Below are 19073 nucleotides of genomic sequence, written 5' to 3' on the forward strand. Positions count from 1 at the left end.
ATAAAAAACGGGCCTCTTTCTCCTCCCGCTGCCGCCACTTGCATCCCGTAGCAATTCCGGTGACCTCAGTGCAGCGACTCCAGGTAACTGGAGGTAACTGAACGCAGAATCAAGCCCTTTGTTATCACTTAATTATGAACCACCCATGAAAACATTTCTATTCATATTAGGTCTATAAAACCTAACGTGCCGCTCTTTAGGGCTTGAACTACTGGGCGTGATATCTTCTAAAAACAGCAGCCGCGTGTTTCTCAAACACACTAACAACACAGGACAATCTATGGCTTTTCTACCCGCTAGGTTGGTATTGAGTTGCATTTAAAAAGCAAACTTTTACAAATAAGGACTTTTTAAAAAATAAACTCACCCCCTTTACCGTGTGAAAAGCTAGTGTCTGGTAATGGGTTGAAAACCTGCTGAAATGTTGTTTCCTGATTAATTCTATTTCAGCAGGTTTTCAACCCATCCTCTAGAACTGAATAGATATAGCACCACATGCAATAGTCCCTCTAAGGGTACGTCTACACTAGCCCCCTAGTTCGAACTAGGGAGGCTAATGAGGGCGACCGAAATTGCAAATGAAGCGTGGGATTTAAATATCCCGCGCTTCATTAGCATGTTCCTGTCCGGATGCCATTTTGGAAATTGACTAGCCCTGAAGAACTGCCCGCGTCTACACGCAGCGGAGAAGGGCGATTCCGAAATAAACCCCTTCCTTCGAATTACCTGTTAAACCAATGTTAAACCTGTTAAATCCCGCGCTTCATTTGCAATTTCGGTCGCCCTCATTAGCCTCCCAGGGGGTTAGTGTAGACCTACCCTACATGTTTCCATCCTTGTGTGGAATCAATAGTGTTATGTGCACCCAAAGTATGGGAGAATGTGCACCACCAGCAAAAGCGCATGCTGCCAGCAGGGGGCACTGGGGGTGCTCTGCTAATCAATTGGGCAGCATTTAAATCTCTCCTGGGTAGCCTCCCCAGCGCAGAGTTTACAGAGAAACCTGGCTTTGGCCAATCCCGCCTTCCTGTTCTTCTACTTGGCGTTGGCGAAATGGGCGAAAAGTCCCAGAGGAATCCCAGAGACGGAGAGATTATACACTGTAATAAATGTGTGTACATATACATATGTGTGCACGCTATAGGATGGTACAAAAATTGATAAATATTATGGTCAGTTAAATTCTACAGGTTTTGACCCCAATTCAAGAGTAGTACGCTATTCAGGAAAGTGATGACGTTTGCTTTTTAGAACTGGTGTTTTTATGGGTAATTTCTTTAGAGCCCAGTTGGGTTCATACCAATGACATTCCCTCCAGAAAAGAATCAACCCCCCACAATAAAATCTCAACAGGAATGTTCCATTAACAGGATTTTATGCGCTGACTGACATGTTCAATCTTCCCAAATTATAGCCACATTACAAAGTGGGCTAATTTACCCAACCCGGTTAATAATGTTTCGAAGAGGAAGCTAACTGAATTATCCCTCGTTTGTCAGAGACAGATAATCTCCTTGTGAGAAATCTCATTTTTTCTGAGCCATGATTAATTGGCCTGACTCGGCGGAGATTATGACAAATAATGCAGGGGGAGATAATAAATAAATCAACAGGAAGGGCTAAGAGCACAGGGCAAACAGCGACTGCTTGGTGTAAGCCTAGCATTGCTTCCAGATGTGGTCTGATCTCGGCATGGCTTTTTTAGAGGCCTATACAGCCGCTCTCCAAGTTACGGCCGAGTTACGGACCAACACTTGGTCCGTAACTCGAACTGTTCGCAACTCGGATCCCATAGAGTTACATGGCGACCGCGCTGTTCATAAGCGTGGATCGTCGTTCGTAACTCGGATCCGCACTTACGACCGCTTTGGTCGTAAGTGCAAATGGTCGTAAGTGGAGGTGGCCGTAAGTCGGGGAGCGACTGTACCGAGCTCCCTCAATCTGAAACGCAACGGTGGCAATCGGTCAATTGCCCCTTTCCTGCACAGCCATCGGTTTCTGATCAATCCTATAACCTCAGCGATACAAAGCTTTCCTGAACCTGGTTGTGACGGTGAACCCGATGCTTAGTTAATGGATGAGCAACATCGCAAATTGCATGTTTCAAGAACAAGTGGTTGTTGGGGTTTTGTGATCCAAGTTACCTGAGGAGACAAGTGTCGATAGTCATAGAATCACAGAACGCTAGGCCTGGAAGAGGCCTTGAGAGGCCATCAAATCCAATCTCCTCCCCTCACAGTTGGACCAAACACCATCTAGATTATCCATGACAGGTATTTAACCTGCTCTTAAATATCTCCAGTGATGGAGATTCCACAATCTCCCTAGGCAATTTATTCCAGTGTTTCACCACCCTGACAGGTAGGAAGTTTTTCCTAATGTCCAACCTAAACCTCCCTTGCTGCAATTTAAGCCCATTGCATCTTCTCCTATCATCTGAGGTGCCACATTTTTTCTGCCTTCTCTTTGGAACACCCTTTTAGGTACTTGAAAATCGCTATTATGTCCCCTTTCAGTCTTCTCTTTCCCAAACTGAACAAGCCCAGTTCCTTCAGTCTTCTCTCATGGCTCATGATTTCTAGCCCTTTAATCATTTTTGTTGCTTTTCTTTGCACCCTCTCCAATGTCTCCACTTCTAGCTTGAAACGTGGTGCCCAGAACTGGACCCAATATTCCAACTGTGACCTAATCAACACAGAGCGGGAGAATTACGTCTCCTGTCTTGCTCACAACACTCCTGTTAAGGTCTCCCAGAATCACGTTTGCTTTTTTTTTTTTTTTTGGCAATAGTCTCACACTCTTGACTCATAGTTAACTTGTGGTCCACTATGACCCCTAGTTCCCTTTCCACGATATTCCTTCCTAGACAGTCACTTCCTATTCTGTGTGTGTGAAATTGATTGTTCCTTCCTAAGTGGAGCACTTTGCAATTGTCCTTGTTAAACTTCATCCTGTTTACCTCTGACCATTTCTCTACTTTGTCCAGATCAGTTTGAATTATGACCTTCTCCTCCAAAGCACTTGCAACCCTTCCCAGCTCGGTATCCTCCACAAGCTTTATAAGCGTACTCCCTATGCGGTCATCTAAATTGCCGCTATTAATGTATGTGCATGCCATAAAGTGGCCAATCTTGTTCCCAGGAAGCTAAATGTAAAAAATTCCCATTGAAACTGAAGGAAGAATTGTAGGCCCCAAATACTGGTGAGAGCCAATTGGCTCGGATGCTTGATAACACAAAGTGGCTTTGTCCCGCCCCCAGTGGCTAGGCCATGTAGGCTACATCTACGCTGGCATGATTTTCCGGAAATGCTTTTAACGGAAAAGTTTTCCGTTAAAAGCATTTTTGGAAAAGCACGTCTAGATTGGCAGGATGCTTTTCCACAAAAGTACTTTTTGCGGAAAAGCGTCCGTGGCCAATCTAGACGAGGTTTTCAGCAAAAAAGCTATGGTGTCTACACTGGCCCTTTTGCGCAAAAGTCTTTCAGAAAAAGACTTTTGCCCGAACGGGAGCAGCATAGTATTTCCGGAAAAGCACTGACGATTTTACATGAGATCGTCAGTGCTTTTGCGGAAATTCAAGCGGCCAGTGTAGACAGCTGGCAAGTTTTTCTGCAAAATCATCTGATTTTGCGGAAAAACTTGCCAGTCTAGACACAGCCGTAAAGTTCAGGAAACTATCACTTCCTGGCAGCAGTGCCCCTGATCTTTTAATTCGGCTAAGAAATGTGCGTAACTCTAACGTCAAAGTTCAGCCCTGCTACCCAGCCTCTCCAGGGACAGCATTCATTACAGTGGGAACAAAGAGCGGCCTTAGCCTAACTAGCAAACCCTTTTTCTCTAGGGTCTTTTTTACAAGCAGAAAGGATTTGAGCTGTAAAACTGGGAAACCTGGCAAGATCCACATTTAGAAAGGGGGAAGCACTGCGAAGGGTTCCCTAGGGAGGGGGTAGAATCAACATCCCTAGAGGTTTTGAAGTCCCGGCTTGACCAAGCCCTGGCTGGGATGATTGAGTTAGCATTGGTCCTGCTTTGGGGAGGGGGCTGGACTCGATGACTCCTGAGGTCTCTTCCTGCTCTAGGATTCTGAGAGTCTAAGAGCTGGGTTTACGAGTGCTCGGATTAGAGGGTTTTTTTATTTCCGTTTGGTTCACGACAGGCTGAGAGGCAAGAAAGTGTCCGGAAGGACGGTCTCTTCCTCCAGCGCCTGCTGCCCGGTGTGTAGGTGGTTGCGGTGTGTTAAGGAGAGTTACGCAGCTCGGGTGGATGTCCGTTGTTGTGCCATTCGTTGCACACAGAAAATATTTTGCATAAGACTCGACGCATTCATGAACACTTTGTGCTGGTATTGGAAGGCATTGATACTACTTAGTGAAGGGCAAAGCCAAACCCAATTCTATTGACGAGACAGGCCAGTGAACGTACTCGCTGGAAGAGCAGAGGAGTCCCACAGGAGGTAGGAAGGAGCAGCCCTCCCGTCATCGGCCTGTCAAAGTATCTGGAAATGGACATGACGTTTGCATTGAAAAGCAAGCCATGCACAAGCGTATCGCTTTCCCCCGCGCTCTCACTATCGACTTTCCCTCCCGGCTCAGAAGGAAATCGTTGGAACATGGTTTCCCAGAAAGCTCCCACTAGGCTGTGCCAGAGACTGGGAGTGCTGGCTGCAGGAGAGGGTGTTTCCAGGCATACCCACAGACAATCGGATAGGATCCGGTGCCTCCGCGTGCACCTGGTCTCAGGAAGTAATTAAGAACACAAGAGCGGCCAGGCTGGCTCAAACCAACGGTCCATCTTGCCCAGTATCCTGTCTTCTGCCAATGGCCAATGCCAGGTGCTTCCGCAGCAAAGAAACAAACAGGGCAATTATCAAGAGATCCACCCCCTGACATCCAGTCCCAGTTTCATGGGCACTTGAGCATCTTGGCTCATTGCCATCGATGGACCTCACCTTCATGAGCAGGGAAGGGAAAAGGTGGAGCCCATGTGGAGCCACCATGGCCAAGCTGTCCGGTGGTGGGACAGCAGCAGCTGCACCAGGCTGTTATACCCCTCGTCTCTGAGACGGAGCAAGCGGGGGAGGTTTCAGTGGGAGCAGAGCTAGGCCTCTCCCGAGTGCTTTTGAAATGCCCACCCGGAATATATTTATCACTCCCAGCTCATGTTCCCCGAGAGTATTATTCGTCAGCCCTTTGAATTTCCCTGATCTATATTATGAACCCTGAGTCCCCAACACTGCCCACTGACAGCAATAACATGGGGGGGAGGGAGCGCACGAACAGCAATCTCGTTTTCCGACGTATTCGGCAAGGGGGAATAAAGGAAATCGCTGCTCATAAAGATAAGTAAAGGTACAGCCTCCCTCCACGACCACCTCCTCTCTCCCGTTCCAAACCAGAAGCCTTAATTAAAATGATGCTAAAGGAAGCAAATCAATTAACAGATACCCTACCCGATGGTTTATTCTCTCCTCCCCGCACAAAATTACTTACAAGTATCACATTACTGCTTTAGGTGATCTGTTAACATTGCAGTTCATTAGCAGCGTTTGCTATGGAGTCGGCTAAAAGACACCTGGGGAATCCAGGCAAATTACTCAAAGATCGCTTTTTTCTTTGTCTCCGCTGCAAAACCCTCATTCTGAGCCAGGAACCATGAGTTGTATTTCGAGGCAAAGAGCTCCCGAGGGACTTGTTTCACCGACACATTTGGAATCCCCTCGTTGGCGGGATAGAGAACTCATAATATTTTTGTCGTTCCGAAAATGGTTAGACACTGGAAACCTAATTTTCTTCATGGGTGCAAACAATTGGCATAACTGCAGCGATGCAGTTAGGACATGGCCAAGCAATGAATATGCATTGATCGTTGAAGATCTCATTCATCACTTGCTTCACCACATTGGATCCATTGAGTCTTCTCCTGTGAATTACTGCTTTGAGGCCTTCGTTTCTGTGATCGTACAACCTGAACAAGTGGTCGGTCTTTATTGAGACACCGTGCTTCCAGTTTGGGGGTCAGGCTAATAGTACTAAAACTACCGTCCAATTAAAGGACACACTCCGGTGCAGAACTAGAGAAACACAGCTGCTTTCAATGGAGTTACTCCAGACTGATACGGGCGTACCTGACAACGGATGCGGACTCTAATCCAGATTTAGCAAGCAAGCCTAGGATGAAGCTCCGGTATTGTAGAATGTATGTGTATGTAGAGATGAGGCACAGCTAGAAAGTTTAGATTCACACCTTCAAGTTTAGGGACTTTGGGTGTGACGCTGCACCCCGCGTTCTTCTCAGTGATATTTTTATGATAGGATTATGGCATAATGATGCTGCATTTTGTACAAGAGAAGTCATATGAGGTGTCATTGAAAAAGTTATGATTTGCTGATTACGGTTATCCTATTTCAGGATTTCCCAACTTATGGGTCACCATCACATTTCAAAAGGGACACCGGGTATCTCCCCAGGTGGCTCTTAAGGAGACATTCACACATTTTTTGAATTGCCCTGGGTCACCAAATCTTCTTGAATTGTCAAAATGGGTCCCCAACTGGAAAAGGTTGGGAACCGCAGTTTTTCTATGCCTGTACCATGCAGAGGCTCCGAGGTGGGGGTTTCAGGCACCCCACCCCCCCGCAGCTCCCATTGGCTGTAGGGATGCTAGTGGTGAGGGTGCCACATGGAGGCACAGCCCCTTCCCATCCCAGCGCACAGGGATATGTCAGCAGCTGCATGGCGTGTGCAGGCAGGAGGCAGCTCTAGTCTTGCTGAGCTGCCAGTGGGAGGTGGGGGGCTAGGCCATTTTAGGGGCACCAGGCAGGTTCAGGGGAGAGACCCAGCCCCGTGTGTTGCTGATGCTGGGCCCACGAGCCAGGAATATTCCTGAAGCCTGGGCCCATATAACTCAAGTGCCTGAAAATACAGCTGGATTCTTAATATAAATGGTACGGGGGCTTTCCTTATATAGTAGGGTAACCGTGACATCAGAAAGGAGTCAGTACACGTGTGACGTTTCACCAACAAACGGCATCGGACAAGGAGACATACAGATAACATACAACCCCGCTGTCTCAACGACGATCGATATCACGGGTTCTCCGTCAGACTGGAAGGGCTACGGCATGGCATCCCTCCAGGATCAGTCCTGTATCACTGACCATGGCATGGAGCGTACGCTTGTAAAGTGTGGGGACGACCCCAAGCTAGGAGGGATTGCGGGTGCTTTGGAGGATCGGCCGGCTAGTCCGTAGGATTTACGGGGCCCTATGCCCAAGGGCAGCCCGGAGTAGGAGAATGGCCATTTTTTAGGGATGTGATTTTATAATCTTCAGCAGCGCACTATCGGGATGTTTTAAACTCCGGTCCTGTCGACTGCCATGAGAAATTCAGAACCTGACAGTCCATACCAGAGACAGGCCAATGCCTGTGACATGGCCCCGTTACCACGGGAACGGCTCTTTCCCAGGTTCAGTGTCCGCTCATAGCTCTGCAGGCCTTGACACTGTTAAGTCACCTAGATCCTCTCCGGAAGAAGCAGGGGCAGGAAGAGGCAGGCGGGTGGACATTAAGACCCAGCAGTGCCCCAAATTTTTGGGTGCCCTACCCGGCTGCATATACTGCAGTGGTCCCCAGCCTTTACGGGCTCCCGGGCGCCCGGGGGCGGGGCCTCTCACGCGCCGGGCGCCCGGGGGCGGGGCTGCACATCCTGAGGCATGCCAGGGCCGGGGCCGCCCGAGCCCCTTGTGCCGTGGGCCCGGGGCTGGCGCTGCCGCCCGAGCTGCATGCTTGGGGCCGGCACCGGCGCCGCGCGCCCGCATGTGCCCCGGGGCTGGGGCCGCCCGAGCGCCGCGCACCAGGCGCCGGTGCGTGTCGCGCGCCTGGGGCCGGCGCCTCCAGTGCGCCGCGCGCCAGGGGTCGGGGCCAGCCCGGGTTGTCGGCGCGCGCCTACAAATGCTCCGGCGGGCGCCATGGCGCCCGCGGGCACCGCGTTGGGGACCACTGATATACTGCATGTGGATATGAATGGCTCTCAGGACACGGTTATAAGTGAAAAGAGCTGGACAAACTGAAGAAAGGGTCTGAGGTAAATAGGGTAAAATTCAATAAGGACAAATGCAAAGTACCATTCTTAAAAAGGAACAATCAATTGCACAAATACAGAATGGGAAGTGACTGTCTAGGGAGGAGTCCTGCAGAAAGGGACCGAGGAGTCATAGTTGACCACAAGCTAAATATGAGTCAACAGTGCGACACTGTTGCAAACCAAAAAAAAAAAAAAGCAAACCTCATTCTGAGGAAGGCTATGAAAAGTGGCCTTTTTTCGAAAAAACATCACTTGCGTTTAGACTGCTGCCGCAATCTTTCGAAATTACATTGAAAGAACGCGGCCGTTTTTTCTACAGCGGGAAACCTCATTTAATGAGGAAGAATGCCTTTTTTCAAAAGATCTCTTTTGAAAAAAGGCGTTCTTGAACGCAAACAGGGCTTTTTCGAAAGAGAGTGTCCGGATTGCTTTTTCAAAAAAAGTGGTGGCTGTCTAGTCGATCTCTTTCAAAAGAAGCTTTTTCGGAAGATTATTTTGAAAAAGCTTCTTTCGAAAGAAGCATGTAGTCTAGACATACCAGAAGACACGAGACGTCATTTTTCCGCTCTATTCTGCGCTGATTAGGCCTCGTTTGGAGTTCTGGGCACCACATTTCAGGAAAGATGAGGACAAATTGCAGAAGGTCTAGAGAAGAGCAACCAAAAATGAATGAAGGTCTAGAAAACATGATCTATGAGGGGTGACTGAAAGAACTGGGATTGTTTAATTTGAAATGAGAAGACTGAGTGGAGACATGATAACAGCTTTCAGATATCTATTCTTCTTAGCCTCTGATGATAGGCAGTTTTTCCTAATGGCCAACCTAAACCTCCCTTGCTGCAATTTAAGCCCATTACTTCTTGTCCTGTCAGGGTGGTTAAACACTGGAATAAATTGCCTAGGGAGGTTGTGGAATCTCCATCACTGGAGATATTTAAGAACAAGCCAAACAAACATCTGCTGTAAGGACAGGGAACTGGACTTTAGACCCTCCATGGTTCCTTCCAGTTCTATAATTCTATGATTATGTCCCATTATCTCTAGTTCAGGTACAGAATGAAGGCCCGGGACCAGAACACTCATAGCTTTTATACCCCGGGTCTGATGTTTGAAAACTAAACCTTGCTCCACATTTTGCAAATGGCCCCTATATTTGCAATGGGCTGGTCCTTCCCGTTTCCTCTCCCTTCAGTCCCATCTCTGAGGGGCTTGCAGTGTGAATGCAGCTGGATGTTGCTGCTTTAATCTGTCTCTAGTTTTAGGTCATCTTTTATTTTTGAATGAAATCAATCATATACTTAGCACTTAGGCCAGGTCTACACTGGCCGAGAAAATCAAAGTCAAGATATGCAAGGCCAACTACAATTGCCTAGCTGGAGTCAACGTACCTTACATCGATTTTCTAAGATGGCCCCAAAGCAGGAGATTGATGACTGCAAGAAGTGCCAGGGTTTACAGGGGTACCTTCAGTATTCACTAGACCCTCTACATTGAACACCGGAAAATCGATCCCCAGAGCGCCGATACTTGGATAAGTATAGACAAGCTCTTATTTACAAACAGGAACTCTTAATGAACATGAAAATGGGTATTTCCATCATTCTTTCATCCTCAAGAACATAGTATGTTCATGGTATGTTCATGGTATGGCCCAACGTTTTTGGAGTGCAGAGACGGCCTTCGGTTGTGCATGCTACAAAGCTTTTCCTCTAATCAGTCACTTGGTTCATTTTTTCAAAAACATTGCATATGGAGAGAGAGTCCCGAGGACAAAGGCGTCCCCTTGATGCAGACATCAGGTACCGCAAGAGCTAACTGTCCAGTCCGAATACAGCTCATTCGAAACTGGCTAGTGGTTGGGTGCGTTTTGCAGTTCTTGTAACTTGACTTCTTCTCTGAAAAAGCAGAAATAACAATAGGTAAACAAGACTTCCTTTCTCACCCTATGGAAGCAGTGATCGTGGGTAACATAGTAACTCCAGAGCTTAGAAAACATATTTTAATAACTAAAGGATTAGAATGACTTTCATGTCATTTAAAAATAATATTTATTCTGAATTTTTTTGGATTAGCAACCCCTTTCACACAGCAAACTTACAAATTAGACCTTCCCTGAAAACTCTATTAACACTATTTTAAATGCTACATTTAAATAAAAAAGAGTTTATATTTGTTCACATGAGTTTACCTTTTCTCGCCACTTTTCAGTTTATAACAATAATACAGTTAAGTTTTTTTTATTTAAAAGACTAATGCACATTTTTAATAGTTACTGTTTAATACAGGGTGGGGGTGCAAACAAACTTTGGCAATATCACCGTTCACAGCATACTTAGCGCCCCATCTGCGCTGCTGCCGACATCTCCCTATTCGTGTCCCTTGGTGACCCCTCGTTCACATGTATATTATCAGTTTTTATTTTGTACTGTTGTGGGTGTTAGCGGTGTCAGCCAAAGATCAGGGCCCCGTTGCAGAGTGAGGTTATGTCTACACTACCACCCTAGTTTGAACTAGGGTGGTAGTGTAGACATACCCTAAGAGACAGTTGTGTCCCCAAAAGCTAACAATGTACGGGCACGTCTACACTAGGAAATGATTTCAAAATAACTAAATTTGATTGAATAACTCTCCATTTTACAAAATCAAAATAGCCTGTCCTCACTACGGCGAAGCCTCGAAATGAGTCCGAGGCAGGCTGCGTTCATGTGGGCGCGCTACCTCGACTTAGAACCCCAGGAAGCCCCGGGGAGGAATTCGTTCAAATGACTCTGAGGAGTAGTTGTTTTGAAATAGTTATTTCAGTAGTGTGGACGCGCCGGTGCCGCTATTTCAGAATTAGCGTTATTCCCCGAGGAAAGCAGGCGTACAGATTTCAAAAGAAGTGGCCTAGTATTTCGAAATAACAGGCGTGGTGGTGTGGGCATGCCGCTTATTAATTCGACCTAAGGGGGGTTATTTCGAAATAACACCCTAGTGTAGACCAGGCCTAGGGCTTTTCATCTGCATATATTTACACATGAGTTTAACTGCAAGGGCAATTCCATTGAAGTATATGCCGCTGCTCACACACATGTGCTTAACTTTAAGTGTTCGCCGGCACAGGGCCTAGTTTATGACAAAGGGCAAGAAGTAGCTGAGGCTGAAAAGCAGGAAGGCGAGGGCAAACTGATGCCCCATAAGCAGGAGGTCTCAGCTCACTTCCTAGCCCAGCCATGGCCAACTTGCAAGCCTCATGCGTTTCTTTCCACCCCCCCACCCCCCGTGGCTCGTAAGCCACCCCGGCACCCCCAAAAACAGCCCTCTCCTCCCAGCTCCCTGTGCTGACCTGGGCAGGGGAGCCATCTGGCACGGCCACGAAAGATGTAGAATTAAAGATGGCGGGCATCGGGCGCTTGCTGGTGCCAAAAAGCCTCTAAATGCATTTAAATGTCTTTTCTTAAAGGGGCAGAGCTTTCTTTTTTTCCTCGACAACTTTCCCCGGCTTTTCACGCTGGATCCACTGCTATCTTGGCTCTTTGCCCAGAAAGGGCTGGCCACCCCTGACCTAGCCAAACTATTTTCAAATGGCCAGGCCATATAGGTGGCGTTGCTGAGGCGAAGGGAGGGATCTGAAGGAAGATGAGGTGAGTGGCTTCCAGGATTTTTTCCCAGGAGTTTTTCCCACTCACAAGGGTTTGCTTTGGAAAGGGGAGACAGATGCGCTCTCCTTGTTAATTGCTGGTTTGATTGGATTTTATAAAACTGGCTGTGCTTCTCACAGTGCTGGCTTATAGCATATGGATATCGTGTCCTATGAATAGCATAACACATAGCATAGCGGGAGTCTCTCAGGTTTCCCGTCTGTATTTTACTTTTATGGACTCCCGTTTCCCCTCAGTCATTCAAAATCCACATAAGATGTGTGGGCAAAGGAGTTGTCTGGGAGGAAATTTACAAATTAAACCTCAGACCCATAACGGATGCCTACAGAGAAGGGCACTTCATAACAAAATCATGCTAGACTTCTTTGCCACTTGCTGCCCAAGGCCCTGCCAACGTGTTACCCACATTAAAACACCTCCCTCACAGGAATGTCACAAGGAGGCTATTTAAATATTATTATTTATTTTTACAGTGGGGCCCAGAAAGGTTAAGTGACATGCCCAGGGCTACAGAGGTACTTCGACACTGCATTGTGGGACATAGGCTAATGGACTCAGTGTTTCCAAGCCTGCGCTGGAGTGTCCACATTCCATGGTAAATCTGGGTTTACAAGTGCTCATAGCCAGAGCAGCCAATAGAGTTTGGGCTTGGGCAAGGGATGGGGGAGGGAAGTCTTTGGGCCCCTGGAAGGGGCGGGGCCTCAGGTGGAAAGGGCGGATCTGGGGGGCTCACGTCTCCCAGCCAGGCCTTCTGCACTGCCTGGTGTGTGCCATTCAGTGCAGCAGCTGGGAGCTGGGGGCCCTTTTGAGTCACCAGGTCTCAGAACAGCTGCCCCTTTGCCCCTGCCTGTTGGCGGGCCGGTTCCAAGCCATGCTAATGTGTCCACACTGCCCGACCCCTGTCTGCCTTGCACCGGGGCTTAGCATGCAGGGTAGGTATGCCCTGAGCCAGGCATCTGTGACCACGTCCAAGACAAAAGCTGGTTCTCTGGACTTCAGTCATGCCCTCTAGCCTCACCCCTCCTCCTTCTCTGGTTTGCATAGGCCACCTTTATCCCTCTTGGGTATGGATCTGGATGCAGGTTTATAAACACTCCCCAGCTTCTTTTTCTCGGACTCCAGGCTGCCACGCAGAAAGCATTACCCCCACCCCATCCCCGCTGCACCAGACCGGGGAACGACCCTGAGACCTTCCTCCCTGGCCCCTTTTGCAGATCGTACCTGTTCCCTGACGATGCCGCGGGTGACCTGTAAAGCATAAGAGAATAAAACAGGACATGAGAGTCCAGGATCAGCCACCCACAAGGGCTCCGTTGAAGAAGCCACTCACCAGAACCAAAATACAGGACTATGTAGCACTTTATTAGATGATGAGCTTTCGTGGGCCAGACCCACTTCCTCAGAGCAAAATCTGAGGAAGTGGGTCTGACCCACGAAAGCTCATCATTTAATAAACCATCTTGTTAGTCTGGTGTAGCTGAAACAAAAAACAGGACTATGTAGCATTTTAAAGACTAACAGGGCGACATTTCTATCACTATCCCACCAGAACCCCGGTTCTTTTCTGCCTCTGACTCCCGCCTGGTTTCTTTGCTCCAAGCTTTGATTCGGTTTTCCTCCCCCTAGCGTCAGTTCCTGGAAACGAGAGGTCTGTAATCCTTTGCCGTCAGGACCAATGCCTTTTCAGAGGCTGCCCGAAAGCAGCTCTGAAGAGCCTTGGCAGGCAGAAGAGGTTTCTAAAAAACAGCTTGGCTCATTGCACCGAGGGAGGAAAAAAAACGTCTGTGAAAGGCCAACTGCTGAGGAAACACAGATTTTTGCAAGAGCAGAGAAATTCAATACAAGTCATTGGCGCCCTTAGGAAAAAGCGGAGACCTGAGTTTCCTCTTATTTACGCTGGTGCAAAGTGGCCAGAGAGTTACACCTCGGGTTGCCGACTGGCCCATAGTTTAAGGGAATTCCCTTATTTAAGTAACACATCGTCCCAGACGGAGGCAGGCCAGGATGCCTCTTCTCCTGGGTTTCACTAGGCCTGCCTCCTGGCCAATGTGTGCATGGCCCTTACCGATTGCTGGTAAAAAAATGTGCTACTGATTTTTGCACTGGCATCCACTAAGGGAGCAGGGGTTCCCATGACGCCCAACCCCCCAGAATTTAGGCTGCATGCATGGCCTGTAGCAGCCATGTCACAGTCTCCCGAGGCTGGGAGCTCAGCCAGGGTGGGACCCCACGCCCTGCTGTGTGCTGAGCCCGAGCTCTGAACCTGCCAACACTGTGCTGCCTCTTGGGGAAGTGGGACGGAGGTGAGGTTTGCCTGTAAGGAGCGAGAAGGAGAAGAACCGGGGAGGAGGCAGCGTAAGGACCCCTCACGGTGCAGGGGACAGACGTGCGCCAGCAAGGAGGGGGGAAGGAGCGGGGGTGAGGCTCAGAAAACCGTCCGGTGCTTCTGAACTGCAGTTACGCCAGTGTAGACAGGAATGAGAAGCGAATCAGGCCTTTTCCTGTCCTTTTTCCTACAGGCAAGCCAGTGGCAGCGCTAGCCCAGGGCACCCACAGATGTGAGGCCCGGATGTGCCCTCACACAGGGGAGAGGCAGGGGGAGAAAGGGGTAGTCGTGCGCCTTGCGCGTGAATGTGGCCTTTCACCTCTTGCATTTCTCCAGCACCTTTCATCCGAGTGCTTTCTTAGTATGAGCTCAGCTTCACAGGTGCCCAGAAATGACCTGCATTTTACAGGTACAGACCCAGAGCAGAGCTGAGAATAATGCTCAGGAATCTGCATTCAGTGGCACTCATGTATCAGAAGCCCCGAGCCCCGGTAGCACCTTCTATGGGGTGACACCCCACACCCTGTGGAGGTCTGAAGACCCGCAACGTCCTGTCAGGCATGTCCCACGGGGCTGACACCCCAGCAAGCACGCTCAGTCCGAAGACTGTTGTATGTGGCTCAGAGACTCAGTAAGTTTGGCCACCCCACAACATAAATTAAATTCAACTAAATCAAATTAAAGTAGCTTTCCCCCCCGCGGGAGCCTCTATAAAGCAAACACAGCCCCAGATCTTGCAAACAGTTATGCATTTGTCTGACTTTATTTACACGATTACCCCAGATGAAATCAAACAGCTGGCCACGCACAGTTAAAGTTACACAAATGTTTGCCAGGTTAGGATCAGCTGCATTTTTTTAAAAAAAGCCAAACAAACTCATCTTTCTTTTGAAGATGGCACCAAACTCTACTGGTGGAAGGTGGAAGAGGACTTGTGAACAGATGCACTGCCCCATGTAAAATAAAACTGGTTGGGATTATTCTCGCTGGCAAACTGAGTATAGCTGTGCTTCAACTCTGCCTACACTAAGATGAAGACCTAGTTATGGTAGATATAGATACAGGATCTGTACAAGAGAAAGCATGACATCTCAGTTACAAGTTAGCAACGGAGTATGGCTATGTCTAGACTGCAGGCTTCTTTTGGAAGAAGCTTTTCCGGAAGAGATCATTTGAAAAAACTTCTTCCTAAAGAGAGCGTCTATACTCGTGTTTCCTAAACTTTTTAAGACCAAGGAACGCCAAACAAGAAAAAAAAATTTAATGAGGAACACCAAGGATTTTTTGTTGAGCAAAAAAAGAAAAAAAAAAAAAAGGAGCCAGGGAAAAGTTATTAAGAAAAAAAAATTTCACCTGTCCCTTTAAAGGCGGCCATTTTGAACTCTGTTGTTCTCCATGACACACCTCTGACTACTTTGTGGCACACCGGTGTACCGTGGAACAGAGTTTAAGAAACACTACTCCACACTGCCAAAGCGCATCAAAAAAGCAATCTGCTTTTTCGACAGATAGGATCCACACTGAATGGATGCTCTCTCGCATATAAGCTGTGATTGCTGTGTATGGAATGGCCACCAGGGCACCTGTGCTTTTTCTTCTTTCCTCTTCTTCCGAAAAAACTCCCCCTTCCTTGTCCACACACGCCTTTTCGTGAAAGAGCTCTTTCACAAAAAGTCTTCTTCCTCGTAGAAAGAGGATTACCAATGTTGGAAAAACCCTCTGCGCTTTTGATTTTTTCCCCCGAAAGAACGCGATTGCAGTGCGGACATAAGTGAAGTTTTTTTGGAAAAACGGTTGTTTTTCCGAAAAAACCCTGCAGTGTAGACATACCTTATGACTATCAGAAATTGGACGTATGCGCTGTGAGTGATTCTAGTTCTGACAAAGCATTCATCACAGGGGGCACGGTCTGTATGTCTTGGGTATTATGGTTGGCAAATTAACCTATACAGGACCTCATTTTATTTATCTAATGTCTTAACTGGTGAGTTCCTTGATGTTTGGGGATTGCATTGCTACAACATGTATTTGAGCTACTTGTTTTTTGTGGCACAGTACTAAATGGGCAGGCTGGAAGTTACCAGTTTCTTCCACTCTGTTCTAGGCCATGGATGTTTCAGAGTAACAATTTTCTTGCGGTCTCTCTAATCTTGTGTTGTTTAGCTCTTTCAGCTTGAAACGCTTGAACAAGGTGTTGTGTTTATGAGCCCAGTGCACATATTGGGCTGCGTCGGCAGCCAGGCAATGATTAGTGATAAATAAAAGAAACAAACACTTAGACATCAGCAAAACTAACACCAAGTGAGCACATGAAGAGAGCGCGATGGGAGACGGAGTAAAAATGATCTGATGGGAAATACGGCACAGAGGGAGGATCAGACATTCTCATTGGAAGACATAATTAACGAAATCTACTCAAAGTCAGTGTGAAACAACAGCACTTTGCCCCTCGCGCGATCTATGAGCGCTGCCAAAAGTTATGTGCTTGATTTAGGAATTGCCAGGTAAGAGTCGGCAGCCTGTCTTATTCAAGAGTCCAAACTACGTAACCCCTTCTGGCTTATAGAACAGGAGCCAGGGTTCCGTGTGCAAGTTGTAATTGCGAGTGTTTTGCCATTTTGTGAGGCTTTTTTAAAGTGTCCGTGTCTCTTAAGAGTGCGTGGTTGGCTGTTCTTTGAAAAGTACTTGGCGCTTCTGTACCATGGCAGCTCCAGGGACGGGGAGTGTTCCCGGTGTGTTGCTGGAAGATGGTAGTCAAAGTGGAAAGAACAAGACAGCCCTGACTCGAAGGGGACAGTCAGAACAGATGTCTGACTGTGACGTGTATGTTCATCTTCTGGCGCAGTAAACATTTGGGCTAGTTAGAGATTCTGGGCCTGGCAGGCCCTCGTGGGCGCTGCAGCGGAGTAGAAAGGAATCGGAATTCTTTTCACCTGGGCAGCCAGATACGATCCAGCCACAACTGCTAACCTGGCCGCCAACGGAGCAGAGAGTAGCAAAAATTAGTGGGATCCCACCTATTGCCAGTGAAACTGACTGGCTGGAGGAGTGAAGTATGCCACACGCTACAAGATTTCACACATGATTCTGTCCAGTAGGCCAGGAAGCACACAAGGAATTGTGCATCTCTAAGGCATGACGCCTTTCGATGGGCTGCACGGTTGGCACTGGAAAAGGTTCCGAAAAGGACAACTCAAACGACGAGAGGTTCGGAACGGCTGCCATGCGAAGCGAGATTAAAAAGGCTGGGACTTTTCAGCTTAGAAAAGAGGAGACGAAGCGGGGATAGGATGGAGGCCTGTAAAATCATGACAGGTGTGGAGAAAGCGAACAAGGGAAAGTTATTTATTTGTTCCCATCACGTAAGAACTAGAGGTCACCAAATGAAGGTAATAGGCAGCAGGTTTAAAACAAACCAAAGGACGTTCTTCTTCACACAGTGCACGGTCAACCTGTGGAACTCCTTGCCGGAGGATGTTGTGAAAACCAGGACTGTAACAGGGTTCAAGAAAGAACCCTAAATAAATTCATGGAGGTTAGGTCCATTGATGGCTATTAGCCAGGCTAGGCAGGAATGGTGACCCTGGCTCTGTTTGTCAGAGGCTGGGAATGGACAACAGGGGAGGGATCACTGGATGATTCCCTGTTCCGTTCCCTCCCTCTGGGGCACCTGGCATCGGCCACTGTGGGCAGACAGGACCCTGGGTTGGATGGGCCTTTGGTCTGACTCAGTACAGCGGTTCTGATGTTCTTATGAACGTTTAATTCACAGCTGTGTCCGTCTATCTCCCGGATGTGTCCTGGGGAGTTGTCCTGTCCTCCGTCATGCTGAGCTGGAGCAGGTAAGCGGGAAGAGAGGGAGATGTCCGACTGTGACGATGCAGGAGAGTCTGGAATCCCAGAGAGGTTAGCTGGAGCAGCGCTGGCATCTGCAGAAAGAGAGTCAGCAGCCACTCCCGGGGGACATGCGGAGAAGGGCCAGCGTAGGTGGCGCTGTCTGTGGTGGGGCTGGAGGGACCCAGGAGCTGCAGAGTGGAACAGTGCGATGCGACTGTGACCGTGTTACTGTCAGGCTCGTTACACCGTCACGCTTCCCGGGTCAGTGAGAATGTTGGTGCCCTCGTTTTTGAGGTGTTTGATGTAATCATCCCTACCTCCGGACGCAGTACTTTTCACTGGTAGATGTCATCGCTTTCTACCGAGCAGCTAAGTGATGTGATCCCCATTGGACAAACTGGGAAACTGAGGCACGGTGAGTTTTCCCCTCCTCCCAAGACCACAAGGTCTTGTAAATGAAGCAGGCCGTGGTGGGAGTCGTATTTTGAGTTTTGGAGGGAAGTGGGAGAACAGCCCTTTGGCTTTGTGGAGCGGGAAAAGGCCTGGTGAGGAGAAGCCGTAGAGAAGCCTCTTTCTGTAGAGCATCCTTCGGCTCATCCGAGGAGACTTCTCCGTCCAGCTTCCTATGGTCTGGCAGCGTGGAGCTTCTCCTTGTCAGCCGTCCCCCGGCAGGGGAGGCTGTGCGGGCAGCAGGATAGCTGGGGCTGGAGCAGGGGAGGGGAGCTCAAGCCTCATGCAACCCCACACCGGTGTGTCGGGTGCTCGTGACAGGCTGAGCCGGGGTGCGGAGGTTACCCTGGGGAAGTGAGAAAAGTCCCAAGGGCCTGAGGGGAGATGCTGGGGCCAGGGTGGAAAATGAATGGGAAGATGGAGGAGGCAGGCAGCCCCCACCTCATCTCTGCTATCTCCACCTCAGGAACTTCCTGCGTGTGGTCAGAGCGCAGGGCCGGGCTGGCAAGCCACAGGGTGCTTGTGAGCGAGAAAAGTAGGGCAAGGCTTATGGTCGCTTGTTTTCTTCTCCGGAGCGTCTTCTCTGCCTTCCGCCCCCGCCTCGCACCAGTGGCCCCAGGGCATCAGGAACGCCAGGGAGTCGGGACGTGCCGGCCAACAGCGTGTTGATCGGACCGGCTCCACAGGGGAATTAAGACCGAAGTCTGACTCACACGGAGAACTTCATTCGGTGGT

General features: G+C 48.7%; 1 protein-coding gene across 13 annotated transcripts in view; it reads right to left on the reverse strand.

Moving 5' to 3' along the window:
* Positions 1-2761: 2761 nt before the first annotated feature.
* Positions 2762-19073, reverse strand: part of TMEM273 (transmembrane protein 273) — a 35185-nt gene continuing 18873 nt past the window's right edge. For 9 of the 13 annotated variants that reach the window (XR_012905525.1, XR_012905523.1, XR_012905526.1 and 6 more), the window contains 2 exons: positions 12947-12973; positions 2762-9979 (listed from right to left, as the gene is read on the reverse strand). Coding sequence is in view for 2 of the 13 variants with exons in the window: in XM_025182148.2 (XP_025037933.1) it covers positions 9934-9979; positions 12947-12973 (73 nt within the window). In the remaining 11 variants the exon portion in view is untranslated. The remainder of the gene's footprint in view (positions 9980-12946; positions 12974-19073) is intronic. The other 4 variants (XR_012905524.1, XR_012905528.1, XM_075934662.1 and 1 more) reach the window with 1 other exon arrangement.

The sequence above is a fragment of the Pelodiscus sinensis genome, chromosome 8, assembly GCF_049634645.1.
Source record: "Pelodiscus sinensis isolate JC-2024 chromosome 8, ASM4963464v1, whole genome shotgun sequence".
NCBI classification, from domain to species: domain Eukaryota; kingdom Metazoa; phylum Chordata; order Testudines; family Trionychidae; genus Pelodiscus; species Pelodiscus sinensis.